Source organism: Pimephales promelas, chromosome 25 (assembly GCF_988280905.1).
Source record: "Pimephales promelas chromosome 25, fPimPro1.hap1.1, whole genome shotgun sequence".
NCBI lineage: Eukaryota > Metazoa > Chordata > Actinopteri > Cypriniformes > Leuciscidae > Pimephales > Pimephales promelas.
Window position 1 is genome coordinate 21,451,946 of NC_142793.1, and position 25,309 is coordinate 21,477,254.

Consider the following 25,309-nt stretch of genomic DNA (forward strand, 5'->3'; position numbering starts at 1 on the left):
TCACAAGGTGTCCGCCGACTTCCCTGCCGCCATCCTTGTCTCCACATCTCCCAGTGACAGAGCGCTAATGTCACGCACATCCAGGTGAGAGCGTGACGCGTCACGGAGCGAAAAATGGCCGAGCTCGCCATGCTCAGCCGTCTCCTTTAATTGGGTAAAACAAAGTAATTTGAGTGCAGCACAGGGGGGCGTGAGGGGCTAAATGACAGGACAAAAGGTCAACGCTTCTCCCTTACTCCACCGAACGTCATCCACCAACACGCCCAGCATGATTTTGAGTTAATATTGAGATCTATTATCCAGCAGCCCTCCGCCATCTGCCCCACACGTGCGCACCGGCTCAGGCAATCAACTGTACGTGCTGTGAGAGACAGGGCTACAGTGCATTTTTCAGCTACTGTACGTGTGCAATGCATTGTGGGTCTTTTTTATCTTGTCATGAAGCTTCATCACATCTTATGTTGAGGCATGATCTCTCTCTGATTGCTTAGTCTAAACCTAAGAACAGAAATTCACAAATGAATAAAAACGATGGTACACAAGCCATGAAGTTTACGAATGTTTTGCAGCGGTTGAAGGACTGTGATTTGCCATGCGTTACCAGTTAAAAATACATACCAAATCAATAATATTTTGCATCGAAAGTGTGTATGAAGCTATGGATGTCGATACAAATTGATATATTAGAGCTGCACGATTCAAGATAAATTCAGAATAAAGATTTTTTTGGTTTTCAAACCAATATCACGATACTCCCACGATTCTGAATGGACAACTATACAAAATAACATGTTGTTTACTGAATCTAATTTGATTGAATGATTCAATGACTCACTCATAATACACTTGTTTCATTGCTTAATTTTTAACAAATCTCCTGAATGAACGATTCAATGTCAAATTCATGTTTCATTCACTTGTTAACGCAACCTGATGGCGTACTTATATAATCAATACAATTGTTACTTAAAGTGACATTAATTTTAAAATGTGATTTGCTCTATTTTGATCACTTCTGTAGATTACAGTGTTTTTTTATCCGGACTATACATTTTTATCACAGTGCTTCTTAGATAATATGAATATTTTTAACAGAAAATATTTGTGATTGTTGTTTCATACCTGAACATGTCTGTCTGGATCAGCGTCAGTACCCACACGTATTTGAATGTCCCAGTTTAATTTTTGTCAAAGATTTAATAGAAACAGGGGAATCATTGTAATTTAGGAATAAGATGGGTGTTTGAATCGAAATTCACAATCTTTTAACGATTAATCGTGCAGCTCTACATTCCTAAAAAGATGTAGTGTGGAAACAGGCAATAAAATAATGTGTTTTTAAGAGGTATTCAAAAACACACTGACAAGGAAATACCCTGAGTAACAAGCTATTTGTGGTGAAAAGCCAATCGAGTGGTTTTCAAGGAACCTTTCCAAGAGCGTTCAATGGAGGGTCATGAAGAACAACGGCGGATCCTTTAGGGAGGTCAAGCTGGTGTGTCGACAAAGTATGAAGATTACACTTCTGTGAGATAACCGGAGCAGTGCCTCAGGTGCACACACACATTGGTTTCAACACAGAGCTATTTCCACATTCCTCTGGCCGCTGGCCTGCTCAGATGTCTCAACAAAGCAGCTGTGGTTTCATTGAAAGGAAGAAATAACAGAGGAAGAAAAATGTTTAGAGGAGCTACTTCAAACAAATGAATACTTCACATACCAAGTCCGCCACAGTGTGCATCAAAGCTATTCAAATTTGATATTTCGTTTTGTAAAGCATGTCAAATTTACTTATAAAAGCCGCGGTGTAAGCTCATACTTGATCAACAAAAGAGCATTCATGTCTCTCTTACCTGATGTACTTTAGTTATCTTAGAAAAGAGATGTGTTGGTGGTGTTTTCTAAGGTAAACAACACCATTTAGTATTACGATTAGAACAACTGGTACCCTCAAATCACATTGAGGAGTGCTGTATCTTTTAGAAGCAATCTGCCAATATTTGTCTATAAACAAACAGATTTACACACTGTAAAAAAAAAAATCCGTTAAATTTACGGGAAAACTCCGGCAGCAGTGGTTACCAGAGTTTTCCTGTTAAAATTACGGTAGCAACATTTTAGGTTTTACAGACTTTGACCGTATTTAATTTTACAGCAATAAACCGTATTTCATTAGTTGATATAATGTTAGTTCACTGACATTTTGAAGTATTAATATGTTTTATCCAACTGCAATACACCGACAGCCATCAATCACAGCAATAATGAGAGTCAAACGATCAATCAAAGCTCATCATTATCAGCTCTTCCATAAGACAGTTCATACTGCTATATAGAAGCTGCACAGTGTCATTCACACAAACATTAAACACCATCATGGTAACATGTTGAAATTTTAAAAATGAAATAAGAATTAATTTAACAACGTTAAATGTATCATAAAACCCTAATGAACATAACTGATAAGAAAAAAACTAAGAAAATTATGAATAAACAGTTAAAATACATTAAATGTGAAGTGTCACGCAGGGAATTGTGGGAAAGTCAATTTACATTTTTTCATTGTAAATTATACAATGACTTCTTCTTTTTCACTTCCAAAAACTGTAAATTTAACGGTATTTTACAGTAAAACTGCATTAAATGCACCATTATATTTATCACAGTTATTTAGTAAGGATACTTTCTGTTAACCAATTAACAGTTTTTCACTGTAGCATTTTTACTGTTAAAATCACGATCATTTAAAAGGAACTGAGGTATAAGCATATATAGAGTTTGGAGTGAGCACTTTTGACTCGGGCCAGTAAGTAACAAAAAAAAAAAAAAACATTATAAACACAACATGACATCATGACTTTTGCGTAAACATACACGCCACTTTCGAGTCAAGTGGCGTGTTATCTCTACGCATTTTGAGCTATCCGCGTGTATCCGCGTGTATGAGTGTATGTCTACGCCATTAACGTCCGCGTCATTCCGCGTGTCTGTACACGCAGTCAAATCTCCAGTCATAAATGCCATTAACCCCAGTGACGGTTAAGTTTAGGGATGGGGTTGAGGTAAGTCGTTTCTTTTTTTTACATAGGATGGTAAGGGAACAGTCATAAATGCCATTAACCCCAGTGACGGTTAGGTTTAGGGACGGGGTTGAGGTAAGTCATATATTTATATAACGTTAAGTCAACAGCGTTCATAAACACGCTGAAAGGCGATTATGCGTCTTGATAGCACGCCAAAAATGGAAATACGAATTGGCGTGTCATACACACGCTACTTCATGAGATCAGTCTGATAAACACCTTAGCAACTGCATATCATCATCTTTCTAAATACCCTATTGTGATGGCATGTTACAGCTAATGTACTTTGCAGCTACTGTGTATGTCGTTTTTCTCCCAAGTACAGCTCATGCTCAGATCAGGAGATGTGCAACGCTTTGGGCTATGTTGGCGCAACCTTCCTGGGAATTATCCTTTAATGTGTCCCATGAATTTGCATGAAGCGTTTTAGGGGAGGGCGAGGTAGTAGCTTACCTATAAGCAAGTGTGTACCACAGGGCTCCGCGTTAGGCCCGATGCCTTTAGGGCTCAATCAGGTGTTATATATCTGTTTTAGGACACCGCCATCAATCTTCCCCAGTCCACTCACTCTCCCACGTGGGATCAAATCACCAGCCTCAAGTACGTACTTAGGCATCACGTCCCAGCTGCCAGCTTTTGTACTCTGACGGTACTTATTTGTCAGTTCTTTGTTATTCCAAGCATTGGTTTCTTGCCTGCACAGACTGCAGAACAATTCGGTGCTAAAGCTCATAATGAAAAGCTGGTGTAAACGCGCCGTCTTATTCAATCCGTTTCAAAGGAAGTTTCAACAGAGCAAATAAGCTAATTGACACTTTCATTTTTTCCACATCTACCTTTCACCCTGATGATTTCAACGTGTTAATGGCTCACACCACAGAGCAGATCTACAGATGCCTTATTCCTCAATACATTTGTCGCAACAACCATTCTGATATGACAGTCTAAATCAGTGTTAACAAGATGGTAAGTATGCCACATAAAACCGGAAAAACGTATAGTTTGCATGACCAGACACTAGTCAAGTGTGGCACATTTACATGCTACATTCACGACACATTAGCTTTACTGAGTGACTAAGTAATTTAGTCATCTTGACAGACTGAAGTATCGTGGAAGCAACTGTGCAATGCGTTTTTGTTCACCGATGGGTTCTTTTTATTAGTTACGCCGTCGAGTGATAGAACACGCGTCAGTGAACATTAGGCCTCGGGCCACAAGGAGGGTGGAAGTGAGCGGGGAACCTATGTTGACACCTCGCTGGATCCGTTAATCCGACCTGTGAGTGATGGCCGGGAGTTTGAAAGGCACTTTGTCCAATTAGAATCGTGCAGCAAATTTCCACCTGGCCCTGACAGAGATGAAGTGGCTCTTTTGAGAAGATACAGTGTAAGAAAGAAGACCAAAAGGTTCTAGTCCAAGTAGCAATTAACAAACCTCTGGACAACCCCCTAAATGCAAATTGAAATGTGCGAATTCTCGCAATCAATTAAAACTAACGATTGTCATTCACCTTGGCGTGTTTCAAAGTAGACAAACTGCCATGCGTACGCCACTGCGACGGGTCAATCACTGTCACGGGGAAGGAAGTCGCGGAGCAGCGCGCAGCAAATGGACTCCCGCTGATACAAATGACAGATGTGGCTAATAAATAGCCTGGCACGTAATAATTTCAACTCTACCCATTTTCTGCAGACCAGAGGTGTCATTTCAACCATACAAATGTGAAAAATCAAACATTCAATCAACGTTCAGCTTATTCCCTCAGTGCCGTCGAGGTGGAAACACACTCACCGTGGCACTTTCATGCACATCATGCGTTACAATCATTCCCTAAGCCAAATTAGGCTTATTTTTGAAGCCAATTTACAAATTAAACCTTTAAAAAAAGTCAAAGTTCACCCAAAAAATATAAATACACTATAATTTATTCGTCCTCATGTTGTTCCAAAATCCAACGATGTTACTTTTTCCATACAAGACACTCAAGAACCAATGATTTTATTATATTGACGTCCAAGTTGTGCCATATTTGAATTTAAGTAAATAGTGACATAAAATTCTGAAGCTCTGAAGACTTTTATGCAGATTTTTTTTATTGTTGTTTTTGGAGCTTGATGGGTTGTATTCATTATAAAAAGTCATTGTATGGAAAAGATCTTTCTTTATGTTTTTAAAGAAGAAAAACAGCCTGCGGGTTTGAAAAGACAATAAATAATGACTGAATTTTCAATGGCTTCTGCTCCAATGACGGCAAAACAGATGATTTGATAGACAAGATCAGAAAGTCTTGCTGTTCAAATCGATGCAAATCAATTTGCATTCAGTTCAAAGTAACATAACCTTTACCATCCCACAAATGAGTTTCAGAAGCAGTGTTGGCGAATTTCCTCAAACACACTGACACCATTGTGCTCCATAACTTTTTCTTCGTTAAAATGCAATCAATTGTTATACGTCTCCCAGCCATGTGGTAAAAACTTCAATCTTTTAATCTGAAATTAATGCAGCAATTATAATGGGGTCTCAGAAAGGAATAATTTCACGTTTCAAAATCCTTGAGAATTAACTGATGGCTTCCATCTTCCTATTTCTGTACGTCTATTTCTGTCTGTCACGTAAAAATAGGGTTTTAATAACCTGACATTGGTTTAATTATTGCATCCCGGGCACCATATTAGGAAAATAAAGCGATCGATAAGGCTGATAAACTTTTTCCTAAAGATGGAGGGACGTGATTGGTGCAGCAAACGCGACAGAGGGAGAGTCCAATTCTCCATCACTGTCGGGGTCCAGTGGAAACGTCGTTCTCCATCACTGCTCGATCAGTTCCTTCCCCTGGTCATCTATCCACAAGCTGGGATTAACTATTCATTACGTAAAAGAGAAATCTCATTTTATGTTTATGACATCATATGAAAAAAGTTAACAATCCAAAGTTTCTCCGTAAATCTTAATTACTCAGAGGCTAATGATAGTGTTTCAGACCCACAGCAACGGTCTTTTGGTGCTTTGTATAAATAGAATGACTTGGATGGATCCAAACAATGCTCATAAATTACACACTTGACCTTTAAATGATGAATTTTTTCTCGTTAACACTTTACAACGTGGTCTCAATGCAATAACTAACGAACTAAAAACTAATACATTCGAAAACGGTAAAACCCAACTGTTTAACTCTGAGGGAGTGGTAAAATTATTTCCAAAGAAAGTGGAGTATCCCTTTAAAATTTTAAATAAAGTAGTAGTTTCAATATCATAGCTTTTCCTATATCAAAATTGGTATCAAGGATTGTGAAATTTCTGTTATTGATGGCTAAAATTTTGGAATTATGACAACCTCACCCAAAAATCATTAATTTACCCCCTCGTTTACTCACCCTCAAGCTGTTCCAAACCTGTATAAGTTTCTTTCTTTTGCTGAACACAAAAGAAGATATTTTGAAGAATGTTGGTAACCTGAACAGTTGATGCCATGGAAGTCAACTGTTTGGTTAACCATTTTCCTCAAAATATCTTCTTTTGTGTTCAGCAGAAAGAAACTCATACAGGTTTGGAAGAGCTTGTAAGTAAACGATGACAGATTTTTCATGTTTGGGTGAACTATCCCTTTAAAACTTCAAATTAAGGGGCGAACATGCCTTAATTTAAAAATTTAACAAGTAACTACAATGATAAATGGTAGAATAAATGGTGAAATCTCTGCCTGAGAGAGTTAAGTTGAAGGTCAGGAAGGACAAACCGGGTCCTCGGCGAAACCTTGTCCCCTCCCAACCGCTGTAAGACATTTAAATAAGAATGAACTAATGGATTCACATCCAATGCGACTCAACATGATTAATAGTTATGGGCATTGTTTAACCACTCTGGTCCACTGGTTCACTGTAATTTTGGTGGGGGGGGGGGGGTGTTAAAACGAGAGTGGGTCTCTAATATTAATAATTAGCTGGCTGAATCATCACAGGAAGAGCCGAGTCTGTCCAAGCCTGCACGATTTTAATCAAAGATTGAAAATAGGAGCTGATTATAATCTGCATTGAGAAGTCACCGGGGGTGTTTGAAGAATACGACATGCCCGGATGTGAGGATAATTTGATTAAGAGCTTGCCGCACCTGAAGGGACAGAATTTCTGTCTCTTTTTAACTCTATTTACTGGATTAGGCGCCGCTTCTTAATCATATATGAATAATTAAGTACATTGAGTGACACTAATTCAAAACACAGCTTATCTTTTTGATCAGCCCTGATTTTTATTTGTTAGGGGACCCGGAATTGTTTTAACACAAGAAGGATGAACAGTCGCTTAACTTAGTCATCCGAGCGCGTGTTAAAACGAGTCAAAATCAATTATACGCCGAAACGGCTGAATAAATGAAAATTACATGCATGAAACACGTCTGGGGCTGTAAGACCTCAAAATTAAATTTGTTACAAGTGAGTGAAGAATAGTTGTTTGCGTAATTCATGAGACAAAGAGAAAGGCCTACCATAAAAATAAAAAAATGTAAGACAGGTGCATATGACTTACAAGCCAGACGTTTGACTTCAGTGACTCGGACACAAAAACGTCAAGCCGAGTTCAGGAAACGGCCTACTTTTAGCATGCCCCTCCTGCCTCTCCATACTTGCTTTTATGAGCGTAGACACATCTTGTGAGGGGACAATTAAAGATGAAAAGCAGACAGCATTACACAACATCTGTGTCCATTACAAAAGAGTAAGACGACTAAATGGAAACAAAAACATTTTGCAGAATTCGGCTCATTTAAATTTTCTGCTATTTAATTAAATGCAATCAATAAAATCAGGTCTTCATATATATTGTATTGTTGTTTTAGGGATTTGGGGATTTTTATAACTAAAAAGAAAAAGTAATGAGGCTAAATTAAAAACTATACTAAATCATTTTGGTAACACTTTACAATAAGGTGATTTTAACGGTAAAAGACTGTAAAAATGCTACAGTGAAAAACTGTTAATTGGTTAACAGAAAGTTTCCTTACCATATACGGTAAATAACTGTGACAGATCAAATGGTACATTTCATGTAATTTTACTGTAAAATAACATTAAATTTACAGTTTTAGAAAGTGAAATTGAACAACTCGTATAATTTACAGTGAAAAAACGTAAATTGACATTCCCACAATTCCTTGCGTGACACATTTGATGTATTTTTGTTAAAATAACTGTTTCTTCATAGTTTGCTTAGTCTTTTTCTAATCAGTTATGTACATTAGGGTTTCATTTGACATTTAATGTTGTTAAATGCATTTTTATTCTATAATATTAAGTTTCTTGTGGAAGAGCTGCATGTGATGAGCTTAGATTTATCATGTGACTCTCATCACTGCTGTGACTGTTGATTCTCAATGTATTACAATGGTACAGAATATTAATACTTCAATAGGTCGATAAATTAACATTATATCAGATAATGAAATACGGTTTATTACTGTAAATTATAAGTTAAGTCTGTAAAACTTCGCTACCGTAAAGTCTTGCTACTGTATTTTATACGGTAAATTTCTGGCAACCACAGCTGTCGGTATTTTACCGTAAATTAAACTGATTTAATTTTTTACAGTGAATATTTACTAATACGCAATTAAAATCAAATGTTATAACTGTTAATATCGTTTATCATTTAAATGTACCTATTATTATTACCTCAATAAATACTGTAACAAATGTATTGCTCATGGTACGTTAAGTACTGGGATCTTACTGTAGCCAAAAACAATTTTATTGTACCCTGAAAATAATTTATATATTTTTTTAAGTTCCAGATAAAACAAAGAATATTGGAGATGTGTTACTTGCCATTTAATGTAATTGTTTGTGAAATTTACAAGAAATTTCTGACTGGAAATTATTTCTAAATAGGGGCTGAAAATTTCCAGACACTTTAAAAATGTTTTCGAAAAATTTCTGAAAGTTTCCAAAAAAATTTGGAAACTTTCATACTTATTTCAATTTTTTTTAGTGTACTTTGCATTGTCAATGTGGTAAAGTCTGTCCACAACCCATATACTTCTGCAATGTGACATTTTTTACGAGCAAAACGTGGGATACTCAACATGGGAAAAAAGAGATTACATATGAAAAAAAAGTCAAGTCAAATTAAGCCATGCAGAACCAATGCCTAGCTTTCTGACAGTTGTAAGCGAGGACAGCGTAAAAAAGCAAGACTTTGAATAAAATCTTTCAAATGCACAGAAGCTCTAGCAATTGCTAGATGGAAGTCTTTCCTCTTTACGACAGCTAGCGATTGTTGAAATCCATGCAAATTAGTCAGATTTCACAAACGAATAAAATCTCTATGCATATTCTATGATGAGATTGACTATCTTCTTCATTCTGGGTGCTTTCAAGTTAATTGTTAGCGTTAATTTAACATTAAAACAGATTGCAGCACTTTGCATTCGTTATCAAGAGTTGTTTTGGCCTATGGAAATTCCACTGAGAAATCCTTTCGATTCCTATATCTCCTGTGAGGACCCAAAGGAAAGTAGTCCCCACCACACCACAGCCCTAGTTAGGTCACACCCCCGCCCCACAACAGTAAATTTAGACCTCTTTAAAGGCTTCCCATAATGCATCTGGAATGCATTAACTCATTACTATTTAAAATGTCTATCTCAGATACAGAACTTCTGTAAATGGGACGTAGATCTGAGATGTCCCCCGCCGCTGGAGATGTTGCATCAAAATCTGGTTCTTGTCACCAGCTGAGGGGCATATTTGCCAGCCCCAGTTTGGCCACTGGTGGCTGCAACTCCAAAATAAGCTCTCACATCAGAGCAAAACTTTCAATTTAGTTCAAAGAGGGTAAACCTTGTCTAATTTGGATACCATTAATTATCCATGAAATATCAATATAGGAGATGTGGGACACTTCTTATGATTTTTAAACTGCATTTGAAGTTTACTAGAAGTAAGAGTTGAGCTACCTTGGGTGGTAGATGTTTTGAAACGCTTGCCAAAAAGTTTGAAAATGGCGCAAGAAACTTTTCGAAAAACTTTTCAAGACCTAGTTTCCTGAAAAGCAAGGCCTTTCATTAAAGCAACAAATTTCAGCAAAAACTGAAAAGGTTTTCCACCTATTGCCAATAAGTGGATGTTTGGTTCGATCCGAAGTATTGTTGTCCTTTATGGTGTGATTTTGTCATTGATGCATTCAGTCATAAAATAACAATTGGGCCTCATTTATGAAACACCAGCAAAAACAAATTTAAGCCAATCAAAAGATATTAGTTTCATCATTAAACCAAGATGTTTTAAACCATTCTCACATAAACTGTCACTACTAATTTAATGAGTATGACTAAAACATAAAACCATTTGTAAATCGGCAATGAATTTAGCGACTAAAACCATTCATAAAACTATTCTTACGTAAAATTGTTGAAATCAATTCTTACGTAAATTGTTCAAATCAGAGTGCAAACGTTCATAAAACCATCCAAAAACTGAAAGCACCACTCATAAAACTAAATGGAATTGTTAATTCAACAATTAAAACTTCTTATGTAAATTGTTGCAGTCAATTAAACAAATCATCAATCAGTCAATCAAATATTTAGAAAACAATTGAATAAATTCAATGTGTAGAACCATTAATAAAACCAATTCGTACATACATTGATACGATCAATTCAATGAGTCTGACTATTCGTAAAGCACTTTTGTAAATTGACAATCTATTCAACTACTAAAACATTCATAAAACTATTTTTACACAACTTTCAAAGTAAAAATATTCATGAAACTTGCCTTATGTAGCAGTCAGAATCAATTCAGTAGCATTTTATGCAAGATTCATAAAGAACTTATACGAAATTTTCAGCTCAACAACCTAAACATTCATAAAACTTGCAAGTCACAATCAATTTAATAGCAATTTATGCAAGATTCGTAAAGTACTTTTAAGAAATTTTCAGTTTAACAACTTAAACATTCATAAAACTATTTTAACACAACTTTTAAAGTAAAATTATTCATAAAACTTGCCTTATGTAGCAGTCACAATCAATTCAATAGCATTTTATGCAAGATTCGTAATGAACTTTTACAAAATTTTCAGCTTAACAACGTAAAAATTCATAAAACTATTTTAACGCAACTTTCACAGTAAAATTATTTATAAAACTTGCCTTATGTATCAGTCACAATCAATTCAATAGCAATTTATGCAAGATTCGTAAAGTACTTTTAAGAAAATTTTCAGTTTAACAACCTTAACATTCATAAAACTATTTTAACGCAACTGTCAAAGTAAAATTATTTATAAAACTTGCCTTAGTCACAATCAATTCCATAGAAATGTATGCAAGATTCATGCAGCGTTTTTACATAAATTGTCAATTTCACATCCTAAACATTCATAAAACAATTTTTACGCAATTGTCAATCAATTTAAGTAAAACTATACTTAAACTTTATGACAGTCACAATCATTTAAATATAGCAATTTATACAAGATTTTATGAACAAATTACACAGAAACTACTTTGTTATGCGTTTCAATCACAAGGTCCATTGCCTGAAGCCCAAAAGCAGAAACCCAAGCATAACTAGATCATAGTATTCAACTTAAAAGCATTTTATGAAAGGAATGTCAATTCTTTAATATTGTACGCTACTGAAAGCATCTCGTGATATCAACGCATTTACGATATCTCCACTCCAAAGGTGATTTTGTAATATCTGACTAGACAGGCTCCATGGACTTTGACTTGTTTTGTACAGCAATAATTTCATGTGGAAATGCTGAGACGGATCTCAGGCCTTCTAAGGGATATTGATTGTTCCCAGCTTCAACGTGTTGTTCTGCCCTGTTTATCTAATAGAAACCACATCAGAGATCAGTCTTTTAAACCAGTTCAGCACTTAGCGAGAATCTGGCGTCTCTTGAGAGGAAAGGCGCTTAACTGAGTTAACTGATTGTTTACGGTCGATCACACACGAAATACGTCAAATGAAACAGCTTAACCTTTGAGCAAACACATTGTAATAACACCTATCTTAAACCATACCATGGTGTGATACATCACACCTCTGACGATCAAAAACGAGAAGGGAGTCAGGAGGAAGGCTGCCAAACAGTGATCCTCATTTCGTGGCTTCGCTCCAGAATGCCGGCCTGGCATTTGCCTGGCATCACAACTTGGCTTTGCTCGACCAAGTTGGTCTTTTCAGCTGATGACTAGTCCATTTTTTTAGAGAAATCTCAAGAAATGGCCGAATCAAATTTGACCCTATATAAAACAAAAAAATGACGCCTATATTAAGAAATGTCATTGCTACATTATTTGAATGAAAATTTAAATGGATTTTCTGCTATACTTTCTCATTACTATAATAAAAATACTGTGATGGCAAAACATATTTGTTCAGATTGTAAGTATTTATCATCGTAATTTATTTTACAATTATTATCTAACAATTGTCACTAATATCATTTTATTATCTTCACAAAACAGTTACTTTGTTTTAGTGGTCAAATCGATTAATCAAGGTTAATCCCATCTAACAAAAGTTTTTGTTTGGATATTGTGTATGTTTTTACATTGCTTTAACTCATTAAAATAACTTAAGAAATTTCAGCTTTTTTATGTTAAACAAGATATACATACTAATTTATTTAAGTCAGTTTAATGTAATTTAAGTTGAAATGACTTAAACATCCAAGTTGACTGTACTTAAAAACTGAAGGCGGCAACTTTTTTTTTTTTACAGTGTGGTTATAAAGGTGAACACTGATCATAGTTTTGGAGACTTTCTGACCTCATCTTCCAGACTGTTATTGATTTCAACTTCTTAATTATTGTACAGATGGTGAGAATTCCCACAATTAAACTATTATCTTACAGCCATTTCATGATTTGTGTAATTTAACAACTTTTTGTCACACATAATATTCTCAGGTCTTTCCCATATGGATGACTATAGGAATTTAGCCTGTGTGTCACTTCATATTTAGATCCTAGTGAAACAGGAAGTTATGACCTATCACTGAACTTAAAAACTTAGCATATACTGTAAATGAGAATATACTATTAAAAAATTTACTCATTAGAATTTACAGGGGTGCCAGTAATTGTGGAACATATTCCATGGATTTGTGATGTTATTTATTATATATTATATTACACATTTAATTACATTTTTCTTTCAGCATTTGACTCACATTTTGTGAATATTTTGAGGAGAAAACTAATTTTCACAGTCATTTTTGCTCATAGTGTGTCAAAATTAGTAGAACCCAACCCACTGTATAATTGTTTTTTTCATTATGGTAATGAGGAATTAGTTATTTTTTTGTCAATACAATAGTCAATATTTCTCCAAAACAGTGTGTTAAAATGTACTTTATATGGGTTTGGATAAATTATAACTAAATGTAAATTTGTGAGAGAACCAAAGCTATTTAACACAAATGTCCCTTTGCCTTACTTCAGATCAAGATTTGGGGACGCGACTGCTTCCAGATAAGCACAGAAGGCCGACTTCCTCTACAAGCCTGTTCAAGCACAAGAAAAATCCTAATCCCTGCTATTTGAGAATGTCACAGGCTCCTGAAAGCATGGCTGTCAGATAAAGCTGCACACACCAGCTCTGGGCTTCAGGAGAGCTTTTTCCTACAGAAACCTTGTTTAGAGGCCTCCACTCCTCAACGGCCCATCCGTCTTCTGTCATCGCTGGGTAAACATACGCCACCGCTCCTGCCCACAACCCTCAGAGTAAAATAGCGCTGGCTGCAACTTTAAAAGTCCTCAGACTGGGGCCAGTGACTGGAGCCCGTACCACGCTGGGGTTATTGCTGACCAGCCAACAAAAACAACTGGCATGGCCAGACTACCATTAAGAGGTGTGTGCTCCATTAAAAGCAGCATGTAACTGCATTTCTGTAGCCAGAAGTAAGCGGAATAGTTCATGCAAAAGTGAAAAAAATACGCCATTGTTTACTCACCCCCCTGTGCGACTATACCAATATCTTACATTTTTGAATATACTGGCCACTCCGTTTCTTATGATAGTAAAAATATTAAAAATTATACATTTTTACATATAAAAAATAAAATAAAACAAATAAATAAAAATAGTCCAGGGACCCTCAGGTATATCCACAAGGAGATCACAGAAAGCTTGAGAAAAATGAATGCAACATTTTAAATAATTTTACAAAATGACATATTTCGTATGTATTTTTTTTGTAAGTTAACATGTTCAAGAATTTTTGTAATTTAATGCAATATTTTACACACCGTTTTGGAAAAATATTTACTGTTAAAAATTCTCATTATCAAAATGAAAAATACCATAATGCCAAAACAAATTATTCAAACTGTAAATATTTATCATTGTCATTTCTTTAAATGTAAAATAAAATAAAATGTAATAAATGTCAAATAAAAATACTTTATTACAGTCGCGATAATCTAACAAGATTAACTTTGACCATGTACCAATGCATTACGGTAATGAACACGTACGGGGGCAATGTCAAATTATGTTACAATGCAAGATATCCTTAAGAAATAGTTGACCGAAACATTTTAATTTAGATTGTGTTATATTTCAAGTTATATAAATACTTTTATGATTCTCTTAAATCCTTTTAAAACTTGAATTTTCCTGTACCCATTATTTGTAATAGCATAAAAAGAGTGACCAGTATGTTATTAAAATAATAACTGAATATTAAAATAATAACTTAATTGAACGGTCAACTTAAAGTAAACATTTTGTGAAAATATTTAAACCATTTCCTTTGACAATAGCCAATTATTTAATTTAGAAAACATCACTTTTCGAATTGTCACACTTTGTCACGGCATAATTTTTTTTTTTTTTAAATGGCATGGACATATTTGGCTGCCTTTGCTTTTATTCTATTAAAAATATATAAAAAAAATATAAAATGTTCATTCATTCTGGGTGATCCATTCCTTTAGGGTGGTATAATGTTAAATGTGTTAAACTGCACAGGTAGGGTAGGCAATTTCAGAGAGGCTAGCATTAGCGAGCTAGCTTTGAAAGCATAAGATCCCACCCTCCCTTCAGACCGTCTCCAAAGCCACATGAACACACACGCACACACACACAGCAGAGTCTGCAAAGCGTCCCGAGACTAGAGACGGTGTCATGTCTCAAAGCACATAACATTACAATAATAATGAACGTTAACAACTTGTTGACTCCTGCAGATTAATTTCAGCGTTGATAGTATTGACATTGAAACGCATAAATCCGAGTCTGATTACGTGAACAGCCATGATTGGGGTTGACCTCTCTAAATTACGGTTACGACATGGTGTGAACGAAACATAAGCTCATTGTTTTGGTTCAGGAGGACCTGTAAAAATCGCCCGCTGTTTGTTTGCGGCGCTCTGTGACTGATGTCTGTCTACACTTCTATATAGCCGAATGCAATGATTGGACGAACATATTTTGGCCCTGAGACTTCAGAAGATATATACATATTCTAGTATTTAGACTTCTATTAATGATTGCTATCAGAATGTGAAGAGAGTTAAAAACAAATTGCCTACCCTACCTTTAAGCTCGAGCACATTGAGCAATGCGATGTTAAACGCTGGGGTCAGTGTGCAATATCTGTTAGGCTAATAGCAGGGTTTGAATAAAAGGGCTCAGCTTGGCCCATTCAGCCGCTAAAAAATCCCCCCTGCTGGAAGGAGTCAATCAGCACACCGCCAGGTGACAGATTTCACCATCACACACTGACACCGAGGCTGCGAGCAAGCAAAATATTGTTGTCTGCCATGCCAACTAATAAGTAATTATAGGCTAGTCCTTCACAGATGGCAGACCCCACAGTCATTCCGCTGTCTTCCAATAAAGGAGAAATTAAGTTAAGGCGCTGCTCCGCACATGTGCATCTGCAACACGAGCAAGCCTGAGTCGAAACAAGCGGCGAACGTGCCTGAGAGTTAACAGGAAAGAGCCCATTAAAACAAGCTCACGACACTGCGAATCTACTCAACCTGATTGATGTAAAGCCCCTGATTCGTGCGCAGTGCACACGTGTGTCATTATGGAACTGTGCACTAATCAAACCTTTGTTTGCCAGAATGATCCAAGAAGTAGTTCTTCCAAAATCTTAATACTAAGTATAGGGTTGGAATACAGTCTAAAAGAGCTGTTTTCTGTTTGAATATATTTTCAAATGTAATGTATTCCTGTGATGGTAAAGCTGTATTTTCAGCATCATTACTCCAGTCTTCAGTGTCACATGATCCTTCTGAAATCATTCTAATATGCTGATTTGCTGCTCAAGAAACATTATTCTTATCAATGCTGAAAAGAGTATTTTTCTTACAAAAACGCATCGCTCTGCTTCAGAAGGCCTTTAATAACCCCCTGGAGCCATATGGGTTACTTTTATGATGGATGGATGCACTTTTTTGGGCTTCGAAATCTCAAAATCTTCCATTATAAAGCTTGGAAGAGCCAGTCATATGAAAAAAAGTTGTATACACCTACGTAGGATGGCTTGAGGGTGAGTAAATTATGGGATACTTTTCATTTTTGGCTGAATTAACCCTTTAAGACACACAATTCAAACAATACCCAATTGATAAAAGCAAGTCCTACACTTTTTCACATGAACTTGCACATGAGATTTAACTGGAAGCAAAAGACCAAGCCCAAAAGCTACAACACACAAGCTTGAACCTATCTAGCTGATAAAAGATGACCATTAAAGATGTCACATGGAGTTATATAACACCCTCTCTTTAAGACAGATTTCAGCTTAAAGGATTTGTTCACTTTTGCTGATAATTTACTCCAAGATGTCCATGTCTTTCTTTCTTCAGTCGAAAAGAAATTAAGGTTTTTGATGAAAACATTCCAGGATTTTTCTCCATATAATGGACTTCATTGGGAACCAAACGGTTCAAAGTCCAAATAGGAGTTTCAGTTCAGCTTCAAAGGGCTTTAAATGATTCCAAACGATGAATAAGTGTCTTATCAAGCGAAACGATCGCTCATTTAAAAAATAAGTAAAAAACGTTAAGTTTTATAAGCACAAATGATCGCCTTGCTCTGTTCTGTGATGCTCTCCGTGACTCTCCTGTTTGAACTCGCTCATCAAAATGAACGAATCTTTTTCCGAATCATTTCATTCATTTCGTTCGTTGAGTTCCAACAAGTTCGAACTGGAGAGTCACAAACGTGCATCACAGAACAGAGCGAAGCGAGCATTTGTGCTTATAAAACTTAACGTTTTTTATTTATTTTTGAAACGACCAATCGTTTCGTTAGATAAGACCCTTATTCATCGTCTGGAATCGTTTAAAGCCCTTTGAAGCTGTACTTAAAACTCTTGTTTGGATCTTAAACCATTTAGTTCCCAATGAAGTCCAGTATAAGGAGAAAAATCCTGGAAAGTTTTCATCAAAAAACTTAATTTCTTTTCGACTGAAGAAAGAAAGACGTGGACATCTTGGATGACATGGGGATGAGTAAATTATCAAAAAAATTTTTAAAGTGAACTACTCCTGTAAAACAATTTTCAGCATTTGTATGCTTGCTCATCTGACCCGCCATCAATCGTCTCCTCTTAAATAAAACGTGAAGTGTCAACACTCAGGGTTAAAGCATCACATGCCACTCTTCAGCTTTGCCGTTCAATTCCTGCAAGGTCAAATGTTCTGAGTTATTTTGGGGATGTGGACAAGCACAAGTAAAAAAGAATAATATCAAGCAAAAATTAAGTCAGAATTGTTGCGTCAAAGGCCAAAACAAATGAAAAGGGAAAATATGTTCCTTCCTAAATGTCTTCACATCCAAAAAAAAAAACGGTAAACTACTGGCAGCTGTGGTTGCCAGCATCATACCGTAAAAATACGGTGTGTTACCGTTTTTGAAATTAACTGCTAAATACCGTATTGTCAGCTAGAGTATAAAACAGTGTTTTTATGGTATGATACTGGCAACCAAAGCTGCCAGTAGTTTACCGTTTTATTTGTTACAGTGCCGTCTGAACAGCGCACTATAATTTTTCAGAATACTTTAGAAGATTTTTTTTGTCCATAAGTTTATTGGGTGACATTTAGGTCAACATTACAAAACTATTTTTAACTCTCACAGGCAAAAAGGTACCAAAACATATAAATCTGGACATAAAACCAAGCCAAGTGCGGATTACGGTTGTCTTTCCTCAAAATGTATTACGTACTTTCTTAATAAAAGGGGCAGAAAATGTTTGAACTTGAATAATCTAATAACACAATGCATAAAGGGAAGCTTCAATTAACAGAAACATAACAGAGTTACTATATTTTCATCAGAAATTGAACCGGTAATCCTGAATCTTCCAAAAGCCTCAGTCCTATTCCCTTTTCACTAAAGATCAAAGCAATGTGGTTTGCTTCATTTCATAGATCCGAGGAAAAGTGGTTAATTCATCCCTGCGCTGAGATCGCCCTCCGAAACCCACAATCACAGCCAATGCAGCGAAAGCCAAATAAACGTTCTTACACACCACAAGCAAAACCACAAACTGCTTGTGGTTAACTAATAATAACCAGTTTGGCATGTGGCGTCCTACTGTGCGCAATTATGAGATCTGACTAAACCGCAAAAAAGTGTTTAAGCAGCCAAAATATGATTAACAGTACCAGCTGCTGAAATGTACTCGAATGTGACATTGATATTTACGTATAGTCTAAAACAAATGTGTATGGTCCAAGGACACCATAAGCTTTTAAATCAGCATGTATGAAAATGTATAGTTGAATAAATGAATATGTAAACTTGATGCCAAAAGTCCAAGATTAAATATACACAGTTATCACACTTGTACACTTTTGAATGTCACCAACTAAATGTAGGTGTTTAGTACATTTTTTGAATGTTGGATCTCATGTTTTATTGAAATTATGCAATTTGCTTCCTTAAATTTTACTACCTTAAAAAGTCATTTCGACTTAAATGACATTAAAAAAAAGTTGCAAATTGCTTAACTTATTTAGATGACTTAAAGCAATGTAAAAACATATTTATCATGTCATTTTTTACAGTGTAATTTCTCAATCATGTAGCCCTATCGCACTGAAAAAAAAAATTGCCTTCATATATTACTCAATAACAGTCAATTATGAATGATAGTTAATAAAAAAAATATTAGTACTATTCATAATATGAACTAACAGCTGGGTATCAACTTTTCTAAACTTTTACAACTATACCAGCATTATCAATATTTGTTTATTGTAAATGAGTCTCTCTGAAATGTCCCATGGGTTTAGAATGATGGATTTTGATCAATCAAGTCAATTGAGTCAATTAAGGTGTATGGATAACATTACTTGAATAACAATAACTTCAATAACAAGTCGCTAAAAGGTTAATAAATAAGGACTACAACTACCAAAATGATGTGATTGTGCGTGCTTGATGAATCAGAAAACCACTGCATTCCTTCCAACTAACATAAATGCTTACAAATTCATATTTGAAGTATGACTGTAGCTATCGATTATGCTATTGTACAAATTGTCTCTCACGTACTTAATTTTAGTCATTTAACCTGAGATTATAAAAATCATGACCGCGCAGGTCAATCGACTCTCCTGTGTTTGTTGTACAAGTCTTGCTAAAGCAACGTGGATTTCTAACACAGGAAAACAGAACACTGTTTCTCATCGTCCATTCACACAAGGGTTACATAACAGGAAAGGTATTCTTTCTTTTTCCTTTCCCTTCCAGATGCACTTTAGTCCTGCTGTAATGGGCTGGGGTGAATATAGGTCAGCAGGTTAGCAGTGTCTCAAAGTCAATCTCCTACTTTAAAATAAAATGCCACAGACTTGCCAAAAACTGAGCCTCCCTATACCTGCCTCTCTGACTGCTATTACATAACAGCACAGAGCTGGGAAAGTACCATGCAACAACAACCGGTGAAACAACGTCATTTTAATCGGCTAGAAAAGGAGAACGGGTGGTTTATTATAGAGTCATTAGGATTTAAATCATGCATCAAACTCATTTGTGCTATGCAACGTCATTTCTGCACATTTTCTTATTGACGTCAAACATGAATAATTAATCCATAAGGAACTATGCAAAGAATCAACTCGCTTCACAGTCAAGCGGTAACATTTTCGTCTAGAAGGCAAGTGGACCCGAGTTCGAATCCAGAACTTGCATAGATCTTTGTTTAATAAACCGATATTACGCAAAGTATCGCTACACACATTTTTTTTTTCTCACAGTGTAATCATACAAAACACAATAACCACAGACTTCAACGTTACAGATATTGAATGTTTTTTTTTTCTTCCCCTGCTCTGTTTATGGCTAAACTTGTTACATAACCAGCTTACATTCCACATTCAACATATCAGCCTCTAAATATACCCTTCAGCGCGACACATAACAACCCGAAAACAGATTCACAATGTTTCTTTACACTATGTCATGTCACTTGTTCACTTTTTTTTTTTTTTTGTCTGACACGTTTAACGCTGAACTTGGATGAGTTGAATAGAGACACTGAAGGGGGAGTGGCCAGAAATCTACTGTCTGTACAGTAAATCACAAGTATTTAGACGTAGATTCGTTAAAATTAGATATTAAATCATAACGGGAAGTTTAAATGCCATAGGCTATATTATAGGCTACATGCAAATTGATAGGCAAATTGATTGAAACGTGCAATGGGCAAGTAGAGGCATGCTGACAACCAATGAATGAAACATAAAAATATTTATAAGGCTTAAAAAATAAACATGCATCTAATAAAACACTGCGCGAGTGCGCGTGTCAAATTCTACCATTGCCTCAGTCTCATTTAAGTTCGACTTGTTATGATGTAGGCTACATTAGACATGTCTTTATGTCGTTTTACACCATTATTTAAATCCAAAATGTACTTTCGTATTGTTAAAATTAGATTGTGTTGATAAACGAATCTGATTTTTATTTATTTATTTTTTTTAGTCTTCAGTGTCAGTGCTGTCATGCATCCAACAATGGCAGGCTCATTCGGTTACAAAAACAGCAACTCTAAAAGCATCTCAATTCTAATATATTTAATACAAAAAAAAAATCCCCACGCGCTTTCCCAGTGAAACAAACGCACTGGAATCATTTTGTTACGCGGCGCGCGCACCATTCAAGTTGAAATGAATTCACTTTGAAGTTTCTGCTCATCAATACTACGGAGAATCAATGTCGTAACGATTTCAAATAATCAATATCTCTCACCTCTGTTGGTGCTGGAGCAGCTCTGCCTGCGCACCGGGGCTTGGTGCTCAGCTTTGCGGAGGGTCTCCAGGTTTACCGGGGTTTCCCTGACCGGGGTAACCGGCTCTGAGACGCCGTTGCCCGGGTCGCTCGCTGGATCTGGAGGGGACTCCATGATGTGCTTTCTTTTGGAGCTATCGCTGCTGGTGTATCACGATGCGCCGCGATGCGACTCAGAGCTCAGAGGTTTGGTGTAGCTTTGTATTTTTCTAGCAGAAGTAAGAAATGTTGAACAGGCGAGTGTGTAGACAGACAGAGGTGGGTGTGTGTGTTTGATTGTCCACTGGCAGCGCTAGAGAGGAGCTCCGGTGCAGCCACTCAACAGGGAGACACTGTCAATAGCCGATGAATGGATGTGTGTGAGTGAGACCTATTAACAGAGCAACTTTGCCCATGTTCTAATAATACAGCCGCACTTTTTCCGATATGCGACACATAATATGACACGTATAAGGCCACATATTGCGATATTGCACTCAAGATATTCTGACAGGATATTATGATATAATCCCTGCACGTTTGGTTTATGAAAAACAAAAAGTAGGCTATGCATGAGACTGAGAGCTACACAAAACACTTCTAGCAAATTATATACTAGCAAAACTATTATTACATTACAGCATTTGCCTTATTATATCGGGTTGCTGTGTCTATATTAATATCTAAATATTTCATAAATTTTATTTCTTTGTCAATTCCATATCCACACTTGAAAACATACTAAGTTTTTAATGTAAAAACTATTCTACTTTGCATACCATCTTTTTATGTTCTTTACTTTCTAATTTCCTTTTTCGATTGAGTTTATGTTAATGAAAACATGTATTTTTATGCCCTGTATGTTGTGTGAACCGTGTACAATAATTCATGCTCATTCATGCAAAAATCTTCATCATCACTGTTTATTGCATCTTTCAGCAACTAATGTCAGAGATTTATACATTACATCAAGGTTTAGCAGCATAAATGCCTATATTATTATTTCTAAAGCCTGTGTGGTTTAAATGGCTTTCAATCCTGAAGACAAACATATAGGCCTCTCTCTCTGTCTAAGAAATTAATCTTAAGGTATTTATTATATTCCTCCTTTGCATATTAAAGGGTTAATAAAGATTCAAGATATTTATTTTATGATTCTGATGACCCAAATACACCAAATATGATAATATGCTAATATGAAAGGTTTGTAATTGCACATATCCACAAGTTACACCTCGTACTACATAAACTTGCATGTACACGTTCAGCTTGAGCACTGACTGAAATAACTAAAGCGTCACTCTGGCTGTGTTTGTTTAATCAGTGTAAGAGCGCAGTAGATTAAGTTGGTCTGAGCTCATTTGATCAAAGCCTCAACACCCTTCGCCTTCAGGGCATGCAAGGTTTTATAGCAGCATGTTAATGGCGTGTTTTGATACTAAACAATGGCAAACTTGAGTGGCCCTTATTAATGAAATATTTCGTTTGGTGTCATAGCAGTCGCGAGCTCTCCCTGAGGCGTTCTAAACACACAGCATGCATGACGCACGTGATCAGTGCGGAAGAGCCACGCCCCCTCAGGGAGCTGCACGTGGACTTTGGCATGGTCTTAATCAAGTCAAGTTCAGTTCACCGCGTGCACGAGTACGTCGAAGCGGTGACGTTTAAGTTAGCTGAAAGGAATGGTAACACTTCACAATTAGGTCTCGTTTGTTTACTTAAGTAAGCTAACAATGAGAAATGTTTTTTAACAGCATTTATTAACTTTTTTAATGTTAGTTGATAAAAATGTTCAAGGTAGTTTATAGAACAAATAACCAAAACAAATAGGAAAATAGATAGGACTACACCTATGTTCATGTTAACTAGTTAACAAATGAAACCTTGTAAAGTGTTAGCAAAGTAATTAATCACATATGATGAGATCAGCCCACCTGTTCACGGATACATAATTATACTTTTGTCATCATTTCAACCAGCATAACAAAACAATGTTTAGAACAAATCACGTACCCTGCCTTTAACTATGGATACAGCTTAGCCGGAAAACATACTTTGACTCAAATTTAGACACGAATGCCACATTAAAATATATGAATGTCTTTGTAATATAACATAATATGAAATTAAGTCTCATTTTACATAAATAATTATTTTTTTTTTTTTTGGTTTCAAATGATAATATAAGAAGTGTTTGGAAGCTCTCTTGTGAAATGTCAGCCCAACATGTTCATGGTCAATTAATTTAATATTTTTTAGGACACCTGTGTGAACTTTATGTCCTCTAAAAATCCCTTCAGGACCAGTTGGTTAAGAGTCATTTCTCAAACGTCATGGAAATAAAAAGTTAGTTCTAGAAAAGCTTTAGCAATAAACGTATCATATTCACATATCATATTTTTATATAAATATCAAAACATTTATAGAGGCCACATAAACATCTGATGGTACACTGATGCAAAGATGAATTGTCCAAACTTGAATTGTTTACATCAGCAAGAGTTTCATTTAATCATGAAAACAGAATTTTACTGTCAGAATCCATTTTGAAGAATTGATCTATAAAAGTTCTGTGCATGAAATTACATGAATAAAGTCAATTTAAAGTGATTTTGGTCAAACTAGAATGATATGTTAAAGTTGTATTTGCGCATCTACAAAAAGTTTTGACAGGTTAAAATAACTACACAATTTGTCTGCTTATCAGCTTATAATGTGATTTCAGTGTGCTATGAATCTTTTTTTTTGGTTCTCGATTTGATCAGTTGTTTCTGGAAAGGTTTGAGATGGTGTGTTTACACTGACGACGGCCTCTAGCCATGTTATAATCCATTGTAAAGCTGTACGGCAAGATCAAACTTCAAGCAATGGCAAGACATCAAGAGCCCCAACGTTTGACTGTTTTCAGCCACTTCATTTTCACAATAAGGAATCGACTTTGACATGCTACAGTAGCTTTCCTTTTTTAAATTGTTTTAAACCTTGTTGTGCTTTTCTCAGCATAATGGCAACGGTAGTTATTTCAGTAGGGAATGGTTTCAGGGAGAATAAATAGGGATCTTACTTGAAAACATTGTATAAATGAAGCACAGCCATTAAAGAATGTAGAATTGCACAGTTATAATCTTTATACACAAAAATATGAACAAAAAACAGACTGCATTTAATCATTTTAAATCAATGTTTTGCCTGAATAACAAGTTTGTGCTAAATAAAAAATAGGAATATATATAAAGTGCATATTAAAAATATCAAATTGTTTAAAATGCATATATTTTGAATTTTATATTACTTTACTTAATCATTTATTCTAATATATATTTAATTTTAAATCTAACATTCGTTTTATGAAATACCTTTTTATAAACTTCTTTGCCTATATATACATATATTTATTATAAAGTATATATATTTATATATTTATTATAAAGTCTATTATATATATATATATATATATATATATATATATTAACTGCTTTGCCTAAATAATGGATTTGTGCTTAATAATATATAAGATTATATAATATAAAATGTGAATAAAAATATAAAATAAAATACAGCAAAAAAACATAATTATTAAATAATTATTTTAGAAGGATAACTGTATTATTTATTTTATATTACTTTACTACGTACATTTGTACAAATATATTATAAATTAACATATGTAATTTACAATTATATACATTTAAATAGCTTTTATATATTTTACACAATATTTAACGTTATATTAATTTTATATTAAGTTAATTTATTATATATATTACACGTTATGTTATATATTTACATATATTTGTTTGAAATTCTATAATTTTAGGGAGTGGAATATATTAAGTTAGTTATGGCTGATCTGTATGGCCAGTCATTTGTTATTTAAAAGTGAAAATCATTCAGAAGCTTTTTGTTGTGCATCTGTCATCAGAGTTTTATTATCCATTTTCTGCTATTATTATTTCCCATTACT

General features: G+C 35.3%; 1 protein-coding gene across 1 annotated transcript in view; it reads right to left on the reverse strand.

The window, feature by feature from the left end:
• roraa (RAR-related orphan receptor A, paralog a) overlaps nucleotides 1-21,649 on the reverse strand; it is a 285,301-nt gene extending 263,652 nt beyond the window's left edge. Inside the window, exon 1 of the mRNA XM_089127362.1 lies at nucleotides 21,328-21,649. Coding sequence (XP_088983488.1) covers nucleotides 21,328-21,481 — 154 coding nt within the window. The 5' untranslated portion in view covers nucleotides 21,482-21,649. The remainder of the gene's footprint in view (nucleotides 1-21,327) is intronic.
• Nucleotides 21,650-25,309: the final 3,660 nt, after the last annotated feature.